The sequence below is a fragment of the Sebastes fasciatus genome, chromosome 10 (genome assembly GCF_043250625.1).
Source record: "Sebastes fasciatus isolate fSebFas1 chromosome 10, fSebFas1.pri, whole genome shotgun sequence".
Classification (NCBI taxonomy): Eukaryota; Metazoa; Chordata; class Actinopteri; order Perciformes; family Sebastidae; genus Sebastes; species Sebastes fasciatus.
In genome coordinates, this window is record NC_133804.1 from 16,098,010 (window position 1) to 16,112,621 (window position 14,612).

The window sequence follows — 14,612 nt, forward strand, 5'->3', positions numbered from 1 at the left end:
CTGCTTTGGCCAGAGTCGACAACGTTACTCACTGCCATCGCCGTCGCTCTCTCTCTCTTGCCTCACCACTAATTTCCCACGTACACACACACTCTACGCACGGACTATGCTCCAAATGACCTACGCTACCCTTACAACAACTGGCTTTAGATAGGACCATTCGTGTTTTTGTGTCGGCCACCGTAGCAATCCTACACACTTCGCACACGGCAGAGGTTTCAGTTGGTTGCAGTTTGCAACCTCACTCTGCTAGATGCCGCCAAATCTGCTCCTTTTAAGGTTTTTGCAAAAAGCTCTTGTCTTGAATTGCATCAGATTTTACAGATGTTCTTGTTATTTTGTCCACCTCCTGACCTGTCCACACCATGCACTATATAGGCCTTGTCTACATTTCTTCAATCAGATATTCTATTTTTAAGAAAATCCTGTACGTTGAGCTGGAAGTGCATATTTATCATCGCTGTCAGTTTAAAACCAATTTCCAATTTTTGTGGATAACAGCCACTCTGCACACTGAGCTGACTTATAAATCAGCTGCATAGGATGACAGACTAACAGCGGACCAATAGCGAAGGAGCTGCTTGATTTGTAACTTGGCTGGGCTGAAAATCACCCGAAGTGATAATTGTGGAGGAGCCAGTATGGATGCTAGGAGGGATTAGTCCTAAAAATCATTCTTTGGAACAGGCGGCGAGGTGTTGGAGGGTGATTAATGCTTCAATATTGTGCAGCAGGGTTACACGTCTGCCACTGTTTGTAGGTGTTAGCCTGATTCAAGCTCTGAGTGTGGCTGATAAGGTAATCAGGCTGGTCCTGTTACAGGAGTGCTGATCACAGTGGATACAAGCTGGAGGTCGAGTGTTTGTAGAATATGTGTCTGTATTTTGTGTAGTATAGATGGGATTTATCCAAAACTACCTTCTGTCTGTCACTCAAAATGTGCCAAAAGTTACATGAATTACTATATCTTGTGACAGGTTTACTAATTATAGATTAACTGAATATAAATTGTGGATTTACTCAGTTAAATAGAGAACATTGAAACTATATAAAAAAAAAAGATTTCATTTATTTGTTCATACTTTGGAAGTTGTTTTGAGGTTAAGAGGTTAAGATTATGCAGCATTATGCAGGAGAGGTCAGTGCCATGCGTTGGGCATCAAGTAAAGCAAATAAAATATTCACATGTTGTCATCATAAATGAATATATTGAATAATAGCAGCATAATAATACAGAGAGGGCTGAAATTTAAAATGAAGGCCACACAGGTGTTTGTGCATTTTTGTCTGCATGTTAATGTGTGTGTCCATAGGCTCGCACATAAAAGTGAAGGAGTTCATCAAACGTTCTTTACAGGACTGTTTTGCACTTGCTCATTTATCTCGGAGCCTCACAGAGCTCAGCCGCATTGACCTCAGCTCCAGAGGTCAGAATGAGGTCAGCAAGTTATTTCAAAACTAAAGAGGTCAGGGTCGAAAGGTGTAACAGGATGTCGTATTTCTGTCACGTCTCCCCATAACGCACCACATAATTGACTTAGCCGCTCCCCAGATTGCATTTTTATATCTCATGTCACAGAGTCGGGGTATATTTCAGCTGTGGGACAGATGATCTACATGTATTTTTGCTGCAGCTGCCATTTGGCTCTGGTGATAAAGTCTTCATCAGTCCGCTAGTAGGTGAGTTATTACTAATTGAAGTATGTTTTACTGTGTAAAAAGTGCAAAGTTGGAATTGATTTATTATTTTGAAAAATAGATTTTACCCTCTTCCACCTCATTGGTTCTGTACAATGTAGCTTATTGCGAACTCCTTTTTGACATTCAGCAGGAGAACATTGCAGCTTTCGCAGGCACTTTATGACCAGGAGGGATGGGAGATCCACTTTTCATTAACGGTGGCTGAACATCCAGGAGCCGGCAGCGCCTGTCAGCTCGGCTGCATCACGGCTCACAGAACCAGCAGTGGACTTGAGCTCTCGTTTCTTAGGAAGTCATAGTATTGTGTTTCTGGGTCACTATTGGCAAGAGTAAGCATTGCTAAGTACATACTGTATACTTGTGCCAACCCAGGAAGTAGATTATTTTTCTTAATTCATCTTCATTTATCCCACACCTGCACATGTACTTTAAAGAAAACAAATCAACTTGCACCCTTAAATGATACTTTTACAAATTTAGCTAAAGCTTTGAACTAATTAAACCAACCATTACTGTGTCACTGACCCATTTATAGTAGCCTTATCTGGTTTAATAAGCTTAATATGGAATCACACAGGGCAGAAATACAGTATTTGAGTACTGTGAATTTATTAATCAATCAAGTTATTTCTCTTTATACTAGAGTAAAGGATTTGTGGAAGTGTTCCACCTCATACAGCAAGTGATCATAATCAATAAATCAACAAAATGTGAAATTGTATATGCCAAAATGTAATCGTTTTATAATGTTTACATCTACTGCCATTTCCAGTACAACTACAAATGCATCACAGGCTTAAATACGCTTTCTTTTTTACGTTTTCCTGGCAGGATTTCATCTGAAAGGCGTCCAACAGCCTTTTTAAGACTATTGGACTGTGACTGGTGTTGTGAGCCTGTAAATCAAAACACTATTTCTCTGTCTTGTGTTAAATATCAAGCCAATTGTTAAGATGTCATAGTGTTTGGCTTGGTGCGGATGTATGTGGGCAAGCGGGGGGAATGGGTGTGAAACATCAGGCTTTCAAATTACAGAAATGACTGTACTAATTAACGTAGCGAGACTCTCTCTCAAATATCACATTAATGTCAATGAGTCTATCTCGAGGAGGGGGTGATGGAGGGGGGTGGTGCTTTGAGGCCCGCAGTGCTTCTTTTTACAGTTCACATCATACGAGCTCCCTGTGGATATTACTGTACATGCTCACAAGACTGTGTAGTGAAGTGAGAAACGCCCAAGAACACAAGTGTGGATTCAGTGTTTGAGTATCAAACGGTTATCACATTTCTCTTTATTTACTAGAACAGTATAGCTCCCTGGCAGAGGTTTCAGTACTGCTGAAGTAGACCATGTTAATGTCAGCTATAGTTTTATAGATATAGCCTACATCCCCAGTAAGAACGGTCAACTGCCTTCTGAAAATGGCTGTAACATAGACTGTTTTAAGACCGATGAATCACTTCGGCTTCCTGAGACCTGAGAAACCTCAAAGTCCAGAGTATCAGTGTTGCTTGCTTGCTAAAGGAATATTTTTTGACAATTTGAGAAGTACCCTTATTCAATTTCTTCAACCAACGATTAGTCCAGTACATAACCTTTTGTAAAACCATAAATTGACATTTTGTTTCACTTCTGCTTTTGTACAGATTAAAGCAATATATAATGAGGCTAGCCGTTTTCTCTGGTTTCCAGTCTTTCTGCTAAGCTAAGCTTACCCATCTTCTGGCTGTATAGCTTCATATTTAACGGACAGACATGAGAGTGGTATCGATCTTCTCATCTAACTCTCAGCAAGAAAGGGAATTTCCAAAAATCAAACTATTCCTTTAAACATATTTTCTGTGTGCTTCTCTTTTACATTTCTTTATTATTTTTTCCTGATTGTTTTTTTTATACAGAGTCAATATAATTACACCATCCCTCTATAATCTAAGAGTGTTTTTCAGCGGGTGACATTGCAGGGTGTCTCAGGAGGATTTCACATAAAATGAAGATTTGATTTCCCCGTACCTGATGATATTCTGTACTCACTTTACAGTAGAAACACACCAGATCTGTGATGAGACCAAAGTCTAACTGCTCATTGGGTCTTCAGCTCCTGTAATGTTCTCAAAAGCCGCTCATCTTCCTCAGACTAATGTCGTAAAATAGTGAAAGTATAGTATGTCACAAAAATGTCATAAAAAGTCATAGTATAGTTTGTCGAAAAGTCATAATATAGTATGCCATAAAAAGTCATAGTATGATGAAAAAAGTCATAGTATAGTATATCATAAAAATTTCATAAAAAGTCATAGTATAGTATATCATAAAAATGTAATAAAAAGTCAGAGTAAAGTATGTTGAAAAAATGTCATAAAATATAAACTAACGTAGCTAGAGGGAGTGATTGCATGTCACCAAGCATATGTACTGATAGCTTAACTTTCTTCCCTTTGCATCTGTAAATAAATTAGCCCATGCATGAGAATATTAACATTTACATGTGGCCTGCCATGAAGAAGCCCTGAGCTCTTGTCATCCCACCATAAAACCTGGAAGGAATGACTGATCAAATGAAACCGAACTCCTTCCCTTGTTGCCCCAAGATCTTCTCATATCACTAACATTGCATCATCATTTAAATGTCACATTGTACAAACTCACCAACACTTATTATATGTTTCAAACACTGTAGTCAATTAAAACCCCAAATAGTCTCCAGTCAGGGTTTATTCAGACCACAGACAACTACATTAGTGTGATCAGACTGAGACAACAAAGTGTCTGTCTCTTTGTAGTGAGTGTCTGGGAGCTGCTGCCAAACACACCGAGTCAGTAATGAGTATAGATGCAAGGTCACTCTGGAAGAAAGAGTTTCAGTCCAGACACAGTAAGACAAAGATAGACACAAATTTGAAAGCGATAATAGGTTGATTTTTTTTAATTTTTGGTAATCCTTTTGTGTTTATATTTAGATCATTGATTGTGCCTTTTAAATATCACAAGATTGACTAGAAAGAATTCAATTATTACTGTGTATTCGTCATTCGTCACAGATTTTTCCTCTTTGCTCCTGTTTGAGCTCTACAAACATTCTGATTCACAACTACAGAAGAAGGTTTTTTTACCACAGCAAAACATAAGCCCTCTGCAAATGACACCGTGTCCCTGGTGAAAGACTGAGGTCTACAGCGCTGTAACAATCAATAGCACTGAGCAAGCATCCAAGTTTTTTTTACCATCTGCGAGGCCCTGACTCGATCCCCCACTGTAGTGACTAATCTAATTGGAGCCGACACAGACTCCCCAGCTGTGCGGTGCTGCCAAAGAAAGAGAGAAGACAGAGATGTCAGGGAGATCTTCATAAATCAATAGTCAGTCACAGACAATTTTACTTCCTTCTATGCATCCATGCACCCACACCGTCCATCTAAAGTCATCACCTCAGTGCTTATAGCAGAAACAATTACTATTTTCTCCTGTACGTATAGTAAGCCCAGTCAATTGTCTGTATCCGCTATGACTATGTGGGGTTATCGAGCCCACATCTTCTCCACAAGGCTCAGCAACAGATTTACATTTAGAAATATGACTCAACGAGAGCAGAGCAATGTGTACATGCAGGAATGTTTTGGCCTATAGTTGGAACTACTTTACTCTGATACTCATCCTGGCTGGAAATGATGGAGAAGCTTCTTGTATTGAGCAGACAGTGTTAATTACTCGAGTGAATTAATTATTCAGCCTCTGAACGATTCAATGAAATATAAATGCCTCCGGTCAATAGTTGCCAACACTCGAGAAGACTTTGGACTCCCTGTGGGGGGATTTCATAGCCAGTGATGGGCTGCATCTTATACGCCAGACCAGATAATGACACCAGAGTTAAATCTTGAGCTGGCACGCTGAATCAGCACAAGCTTCATTACCCCCCCCTGGCCACTACATCATTGGTATTGATTGACCACTGACCCCCTTAAAAAATTCTACATGTAAACATGGAAAAGTGTCCATCAATATTTATTTTTCTTTAACACTGCTTAAATTTGTTATTGTCTTGTGAGTCACACCAACTTTCTTATTGTTTGCTCTTTACCCTGTTCAATAAGGGCCAAATGTAAAATATAGATATGAATTATTGAAAGACTCTTGAATGAACTGTACTCAGCCTCCTCACACGACATACTGTATACACACAGTTTGTGGTTTCACTGCCGCTGATGGAAGTTACTTTTCAAATAAATATCTATTTATTTAGTTTTTGTCCTCAGCACTGTTGGTAATGTATTCTGTCTCTGTGCTGCAGTGATAAATAATGGGGTACATGATCCCATCTCTATTACCGTCTTGTTATGTTATGTTGAATGACTGAGGTGTACGCACGCCATCTTGTGGTCAAAGGTTCAAAGTGCATTTTATCTGGGCACAGGAGAGGTTAAAGGCAAAGAGATTTAGAATTTTTTTTTGTTATATTAGTTGAAATTCTCATATTTCACAACAGCAATCAATACATCAAATGCTCTGACAAAAAAAAAGAAGAAAAAAATTTAGTGGCTGTCGCAGGACTGTAATAAATCCGTCCAATCATTTCATTCAGCCCGAATGTAATGACTGGACGGGCTACCTGTCCACCTGCGCCCACTTTGCTCGTGCACTCCTTGCGCATCACCGGTGTCTACCACACGCTACTTTCTCTGGAAAAGAGTTGGCAACACTGGGCTCGTTTTTTCAGCTGGATCATTTTTAAAAATCTAGTGTTGTCATGCTTGTTACTCAAGATCGCCCACCCTACCTTTAAGAAAAGCTGGATTTATCCTGAAAAGCATGACTTAAATTAACTTCAAAATGTTATTTAGGTTTATGCTATTCCACAAATATTATCAGACTAATTCAAGCCCAGTTCAAGCAATCAATGCACAGCACGCAATAATTCACATTATATACGATTTATATATATACGAACCAGATAGTTACATTTATATTATAGAGTGGATTTAAAGAAAGAAAAGGGGAGGAGAGATATTGAATTGTGTGCAGTGCCTATTTTGCTCAGTGTTGACATTTTTTTCTCTTTTAAAGTTGCTAAATACAGTATCGTAACAAAATACATTTAAAACACAAATAAAGCCACAAAATGTTTTGTTTTTTCACATTTGTTGATTATAATGCTTTGAAAAGGTTCAAATTGATACAAGCTTGAGTTCTTTATGTAAATAGGCTATCGAGTTGTGATATCTAAATATAAATAATTCATTTGTTTGGTTTATGGCTTCCTTATTAATGAAATAAAGAACTTCCTGGGAAGAGCACTGGGCTACTTATGTGGTCTCTTCAGAAGATGTTAAAGGGGAACTACGCCCATTTTCAGAATTCATTCACGTTATCTGGTCTAAAACAGTCCAACTCTCTCCCAAATCCAAAAACTAGAGTGCTAAAACTCAAACTTGTGATGTCATGGAGTGTAAAGTGTGGAGCTGCTCCATAGACAATGAATGGGTGCAGGGGAATGGTCTGAGTATATGAGTACATTTTCTGTTACTGACAACACTAGAACAAAATAAAGCTCATTTGGGTATAAAAAAGAAAACAACACAAAATAAGCCTCCCATTCGTTGTCGATGGAGCAGCTCCAGACTTTATACCCTATGACATCACCAGTGTGAGTCATCTCTGGTTTCTGTTTTTGAGAGAGAGAGTAGCTTGTGTTCGCAAATATTGGTTGAACTTTACTAGGCCATGGAAATAACATAATTTAGGCAATGTTCCCCTTTAACATCGGTAACCTTAGATGAACTTAATGGTGAAAATCAGGGCAGAAGTTGTCATAGTAACAGACAGACTTTTAATAAACTGGTTGGGACTGTTCTGTGAGCCCCGCTTTTGGAGAACAAAGTTTGAGTTAGCTAAATTTGGATTTAACAGGTCTAGTTAACTGGTAAATCATCTATTCGGGTATCCCCACTATTGGTTCATTTATAAATAAACAAAACTCTATCAGTACATGTGGATCAGACAGACTCAGTACGTATTTCTTTGAACAAACATGCAGCTAATTGTGAGTGTTCATGTGCAAACAGAGCTCTGTACTTTGGAGTGATGTTCCAGCGTGTGTTTGTGTCAGGATACCACAGCTGTTTGGAATGGCACTAGTTTCTTTATCGGTCGTATGTTTGCTGCTTTTGGACTTCCAGCTGGGCTATGGAGGTATTTATGTTAAATCTTTATGGCGCTCAGAAATAATTTCTCTCTGACTTGAGGTTTATTTCAGTGTGGTCTTACTTTTAGAGTGTTGTCAGTACATGTGCTAAGGTGCAGGATGGTCCTTTTGATTTACTTTATTCATATGGCAAAGAACATCTCTATACTTTTGGTATTTGTTGTGGCGTATGAAATGAAGACAGCTACATAAACACTAATTTCCTTTTGCTCACTTTAGCCCCAGCTCCAGCCTCAGGCCAAGTGTTCCTGTCCAATCAGGCAGCCGACAGCCTTCTGCGGAGACACAAACGCTACAACACTGGAATGTTTGAGGAGGTGCTGGAAGGCAACTTAGAGAGGGAGTGTATGAAGGAAGTATGTGACCTTGAAGAGGCCAGGGAGTTCTTTGAGGATGATGCAAAGACAGTGGGTATTTATTTTGTTTATATTTGATATGTATTCTTGTTTTTGCTGGCCGTACTCACCTGAGACTTTACTCTGTATTTTAGATGGAGTTCTGGGCGGGATATGTAGGTAAGAATGACTACAGAAAATGATCAAAATGTCACAGTGGTGTCTGTTTTTTTATATAAAGATGTTTCTCTTTCTACTTCTTTTCTTGAGTAAACATTGTTTTATAAATGAACGATACAAAATGAGGTCATTAGAGAGACTGTGTCTGGACTTCCTCAGATGGCAATCAGTGTAAATCAAGCCCATGTCTGAACCAGGGGTCATGCAAAGACCACCTGGGCTACTACACCTGCGCATGTCCGTCTGGCTTCACCGGCTTCAACTGTGAGATTGGTAAGTGAGAGTCCTGTTGCTCGATTTAGAAATGTGATCAAAAGAAATTTGATTTTTATGTTACTTGATCCAAAGTTTCTGAGAATATGAGATCTGTTTGATCAGATCTCAGTCTCAGAGGATAAACAGCCACATGCCTATTTTTTCCCTGCTTCTGTTTCTAAATTAAATCAATGGCTCGCATCATCATTCTGGTTTTAGGTCCCAAAATTAGATCGTTTGACTGCTGTTTTTAGAATATCCAAAAAGACAAAGTGCCCTCTGTGTGAGTAGTGACTTACCTGAATCACACATTTATTTGTGATAAACTGTGGTAGGTGGCCTTAAAGGACCGGTGTGTAACATTTCGGGGGATAAAGTCTATCTCTCTATCTATCTATTGGCAGAAATGGAATATAATATTCATAACTATGTTTTTATTAGTGTATAATCACCTGAAACTAAGAATGTTTGTGTTTTCGTTAGCTTAGAATGAGCCCTTCATATCTACATGGGGAGCGGGTCCTCTTCACGCAGTCCACCATGTTGCTCCGCCATGTTTCTACAGTAGCCCAGAACGGACAAACCAAACACTGGCTCTAGAGATCGCCATTCACGTTTTTACGTCACCTGAAGGCTACCGTAGTTCTTGGACACACTAGTGAAACTGCGGCAACGTGAGCCACAGAGTGCAAAACCGTGGTACCGCCAGCCGCCGTCTGACTTCTGTTGCTCCTAAAGTAGTGTTATTACGGTAAGGATAGCCTCTGAGCGAGCGAGCGAGCGAGCGAGCGTGGTTTTTGCACTCAGCGGCTCACGTTACCGCAGTCTTGGAAAGGGAGGAGTGAGCGGAGGGGTACTCAGTTGGTTGCAATCTGCAACCACACCACTATATGCTGCCAAATCCTACACACTGTACCTTTTAAAGGATAGGTTCACAATTTAAAGTCTGTCTTAAAACAATCGTTATGTGCCCGTGTGTGCATTGAAACAAGTTGTGATTGTTATCATTCATCCTGTCCAAGCTGGCTATCAAGAGATCCCTTTCTAATGCGCCTCCAATGTATACAATATATACAAAACTTGAAAAATAAAACATACAGGAGCTCATACTGTATGGCAATGACGTGTCATTGTAAATATGTAATAACAGGATGGATTTGAATTAATAATGTGTTTTTTTTCTCCTCAGTTATAACAAAACGGTGTGATGTGAACAATGGAGACTGTATGCACTTCTGTGAATCAATGGCAACCTTCGGAGCAAAATGCTCCTGTGCGAGAGGATACAGGCTGATGCAGGACGGCCTTGACTGTGAACCAGAAGGTATCGATGTATCCGTAATGAAGTCTCTGCTAAATATCACGACGATAATGACTCTTAAATTCCACAATGTGACTCCTCCTTTCTCACACCACCAGCTGAATTCCCATGTGGTAGAACTGCCCTGACGGAGGTAGCAATACTCACAAGGTCTCTGTTTGACCTCGGGAATGCAAGCCTGCAGAACACCACTTCAATGACCAGCAACACCACTACTGCATCCCCTTCCTCAACTCCAGCCAGTACCACGGCGCCTTTTCCTGCCACAAATGACTCTGCAGAAAACCGATCCCCAAAGAAATTGCCCTGGTGGGTTTACCGTGACGCTGAGGTCCCAACTAAGGAACCCCTTAAACGCATCGTAGGCGGTGAGGTGGTAGTCCCAGGAGAGATCCCATGGCAGGTATTGTATGGAAGTACAAATATTTGATGTATGTAAGGCTTTGTTATAGGAAATACATGAGGGAGAAGAAACAGCAGCTGCAGTATGTTCACTTTCTTGTAGCTATTCACAGCTCTTTTTCTCCCTCTTTTACTCAGGTAGCCTTGATAGCGCGTCCCAGTGGTCAGTTATTCTGTGGGGGCACTATTCTTAGTGAACGGTGGGTCATCACCGCTGCTCATTGCCTGGTGGAGGCAGCAGGCGCCTTCTTCATCAGAGTAGGTAAGATTCACTGATACACCTAAGATTCACCTCTGCTAAAGCATGATAGAGTTGGTCTGTGTAAAGTAGAGCTTAAAAGATTTGTCAATTAATTGATTTATCAATTAATTAGTTGTCTATTGTGATTTTTGTGTACAAAAGAAATACCTGGTTCCAGCTTCTGAGTTGTGAGGATTTGCTGCTTGTCATATGTGATAGTAAACTGAATATATTCACCTCATCTTTGCATCACCTTTTTTGCACTGGGCCTTTTTTAAACAATTTTCTAGCACTTTATAGACAAATTGATTCATCGATTAATCCAGAAAGTTATCTGTAGATCAATTGATAATAAAAAATAATCATTATTGCAGCCCTAGTGTAACGTTTTGTGTATCGTAGTCCTTAAAATAAATCTTAATTTCATGTAATTTATTACATTTCCAAGGAAAATTTATTTTATATTAAATCTATACGGGGATTCAGTCATATCTGTAACATCTCCCTATATTTCTACCTGTAGGGGAGCATAACATCTACATCAACGAGGGCACCGAGCAGGATTATGAAGTGTTGGAGCAGCACATGCACCCTCGCTACAACGGCAGTGTAAGCTTATACAACCATGACATCGGCCTGCTGTACCTCAAAAGCCCCATCGACTTCTCCACCACAGTCCGACCCATCTGCATAGGGCCCAAAGCGTTCACTGAGACCCTAGTGAGGGAGTCTTCCCCGGCCACGGTCAGCGGCTGGGGCCGAACACGCTTCCTCGGATTCACGGCTGACAATTTGCAGAAGGTCGAGGTTCCCTTCACAGACCGGACAGAGTGTAAGCGGAGCAGCAGTGCCAGGATCACTCCCGTCATGTTTTGTGCAGGGTACTATGATGAGGCTAAAGATGCCTGTCAGGGGGACAGTGGAGGTCCTCACACAAATCGTCTTCATGACACGTGGTTCCTCACGGGCATTGTGAGCTGGGGGGAAGAATGTGCAAAGCAGGGGAAATATGGCGTGTACACCCGGTTGTCCCTTTATTACCGCTGGATAAACCATGTTATGGGTTTAACTAAACACAGGCTGGAATTTGAACTGGATGTAGAAGACTCTGACCCTGAAATTTAAAGATTATAGATTTATCTATCTCTACTCTTTAAACTTCACAGGATATTAGTTAGATATACATAACAAAAAAATAAATAATGTGTAATTTACATTGACTGAATGACTAATTATATACTAAAATTACTAATAATACTAATAATTATAATTACTACTATACTATTAATTTCCACTATACCAGTTAACCACAGAAGCAGTCCACATTATAATAAAATAAAATATATGGGTATGTTTGCGTTGACGTTTAAAAGATACTTTTGATTTGGTATGTCCTTCTATACTGTATTAAATAATATGAAATAAATAACATCAAATTCATGTCAAACCTATAATGCACTGATTGTGTACAGTTACATCAAAACACATCACTCCCATCTGCTGGCAAATAAATGTTTTACTAGTAGTGGTGTGCAGTAGCAGAGAAACAAAAAGGATCTTTGGAAATCCTGGCTTCAAATGATATGAACTCACAAAAAGAGAAAAGTCTGCACAACTTTATTATATAAGTTGGCTTCCATTAAAACAAAAATACAGATATAAGAGTAAATCAGGGTGCATGAAAAAGAGCAGCCTTAGTGTTCAGCAGCCAAACATATCATCCTGTTAAAACAAGTATTGAATTATTTAAATTACCAAAGGAATTATTGCAATAAATAGTTTATTTTTTTACAGAACTGAAGCTGTACAAAAACAAGCCAGATTAGAACAGTGACTGTCTAACAACACAAACCTGCTCAGTGTTCAGTTGCCATGCATTTTCATCTTAAAGAAACATTCAGCAACAAGCTCAGGCTACTTGGCTCATCACGCTACATTATATTTCTAGCAGGTTTATTTTTTGTTTTGTTTTCCAATCTGGAAAATCTGTGCAAAATCTGCAGCATTTTGGATTAAAGTTACAAAGAAACCATCTGATTCTGTCATATAAGCTCAAATAAAATGTTTGTTTTTTTAACAGTGCAGTCAAGCGTAGCTCCTGTAAATATATAGAGATGTAATTTCATTCGGAGCTGCACAGATACCTCGCAATATGAAGGAACAACATGACAGCAAAATAAATAAATTAACAACACAGGAAATGTGTAATGCGGAGCCGCCCCTGCCGCTTTCTAGACTCATTTCCATATCAAACAGTGAATCAAAGGCAGCCCTCTGACTGGGGCCTCGATTTGATGTGGTAAATTCATATAAGTCTGCAATCAATATTTAATTAAGCGTTCGACACAGAGGGTATATTTCATGTTGGCTGTATGATCCCTTTTAATGGGGAACCCGAGATTAACTGAGCTGTAATGGTGAGGAGGAAACAATCTGGCTCTGTGATGGAGGGTTACACGGAGCATAATCTCCCTCTCTGTTTCTTCTACTCCGCCTCGCTCTCCCTTCTCCACACTGCAGCACACACTGAGGAATACATTGCCGTTAATCTTCATCATGTCCGCTTGTGTCTTACATTACCATCACTGACATGTCACCTCCTGCCTGCATGCAGGGGGTATGTCTCCCCTGATGCATTAACATATCATGCATTCAAGAATAAACAAAGGAAATAACAGCATCACTAAGAGGAAATACACAGTGAGAGAGGTAAAGCTGCAGGAAAAGCACACATTCAGTAGACTGGGTGGATTTGTTTTGTCTCTGCTGTCCGTCCACCTTATTAAAGTGCCTGTTGAATAGTTGTGAGGTCAGGTTAAAGCAATAACAGAGTATTTGATTTTTGCAAACAGTACATACAAGAGACTCCAAAAGAGCAGGAATAAAAAAGGCATTATGGCATGGCACATTTTGGCATTCTAACTCCTAGACTGTACAGAAGAGTGGTGCCTTAAGGAATGACATGTAAGAAAAATACAATGAAGTAATTCAATGGACAAATATCAACTAACTACACAAAGATGAAACACTGAGGTACAGTAAATGTTAAAAATGATGTATATGTACAAAAGTCTATGCTATAAGAAATGTTTCAGGCAAATCCTGGGTTACCATCCATCCATCCAGCACACACCGAGACAAACGGGAACACACAAACGGAGATACTAAAATCTCCAATACTTAGCTGGAATAAGGAGGAAACGTGTTTCAGAGTCCACTGATTGTGAAATGACAACTTGCTACAGCAGCAACCTCACATCCTGACTTAATGTGTGTTACAGATGGAAGACTCTCCTCCCCGATCAGAAGACGACGAACAACCCGGATCCAAGAATCAGCTGTCGATTGTCCAAGAAGGCTAAACAGTTCCTGAGCCTTTGCACTGATGCTGCAGCACACCTTCAATATCAGAAAATACTAGCCCAGGAGATCAATCACAACCTGGAAGAAAATCAGGTCTGTTGATTCCCACATTTTTCTCTTTCATGATTGAACTGTGCGGGAGAAAGCAGACGTCACTGGGGAGTGAGGAGTGGGTGGCTGATCAGTTATGAGTCAGCTATGGCTCAACCTGTTACTTCTGTCTGTTCATCATCCACAGGTATATATTTGATTCACATTCTGTGCTTTCTTCTCTATGGGGTGCTGAGCTTTCTCGCCTTCGGGTTCCCTGGGTCTACAAGAAAATATACAGACTTTTAAAAAAGATAATCAAAGTAAGGAAATGGTACGGCTCAACATTATATTGTCATCTTGGAAACCCATGTCTTTTCTTTACCCCCTAGTCTGGAGGAGTGTCCTCTACTGCTGTCTACTAGAATCAGCTGCAGGCTGGCAGCTGCTATGAAGCCCTCCTGTCGCCGACTCAGGTTTTTCACCAGCCTGAAGGATGAAGAAAAGTCAGGAAAGGGTGAGAAGGAAAAAGGAGGAGAAATTAGAAAAATAAACTTTATCAGGTTGAGCTTTACATTTACTCA

At 39.9% G+C, this 14,612-nt stretch overlaps 2 protein-coding genes across 2 annotated transcripts in view; one reads left to right on the forward strand and one right to left on the reverse strand.

Annotated features, from left to right (window-relative positions):
- The first annotated feature begins 7,719 nt into the window (after nt 1–7,719).
- f9a (coagulation factor IXa) lies at nt 7,720–12,075 on the forward strand. Its single transcript, XM_074648504.1, has 8 exons — nt 7,720–7,888; nt 8,121–8,308; nt 8,392–8,416; nt 8,576–8,689; nt 9,861–9,995; nt 10,091–10,395; nt 10,533–10,656; nt 11,159–12,075. The coding sequence occupies exons 1-8, from the start codon at nt 7,750–7,752 to the stop codon at nt 11,758–11,760; spliced, it is 1,632 nt and encodes a 543-aa protein (XP_074504605.1). The 5' UTR covers nt 7,720–7,749; the 3' UTR covers nt 11,761–12,075.
- A 624-nt stretch (nt 12,076–12,699) lies between these two features.
- The window catches only part of mcf2a (MCF.2 cell line derived transforming sequence a), a 28,659-nt gene continuing 26,746 nt past the window's right edge, over nt 12,700–14,612 (reverse strand). The window contains exons 29-30 of the mRNA XM_074648505.1: nt 14,414–14,517; nt 12,700–14,311 (exon numbers count right to left, since the gene is read on the reverse strand). Coding sequence (XP_074504606.1) covers nt 14,271–14,311; nt 14,414–14,517 — 145 coding nt within the window. The 3' untranslated portion in view covers nt 12,700–14,270. The remainder of the gene's footprint in view (nt 14,312–14,413; nt 14,518–14,612) is intronic.

Coding starts and splice junctions, on each gene's coding strand:
- f9a (XM_074648504.1), top strand. CDS start 7,750: ATGTGCAAACAGAGCTCTGTACTTTGGAGTGATGTTCCAGCGTGTGTT. Junction 7,889..8,120: donor CTTCCAGCTGGGCTATGGAG/GTATTTATGTTA, acceptor TGCTCACTTTAG/CCCCAGCTCCAGCCTCAGGC. Junction 10,657..11,158: donor CGCCTTCTTCATCAGAGTAG/GTAAGATTCACT, acceptor TTCTACCTGTAG/GGGAGCATAACATCTACATC.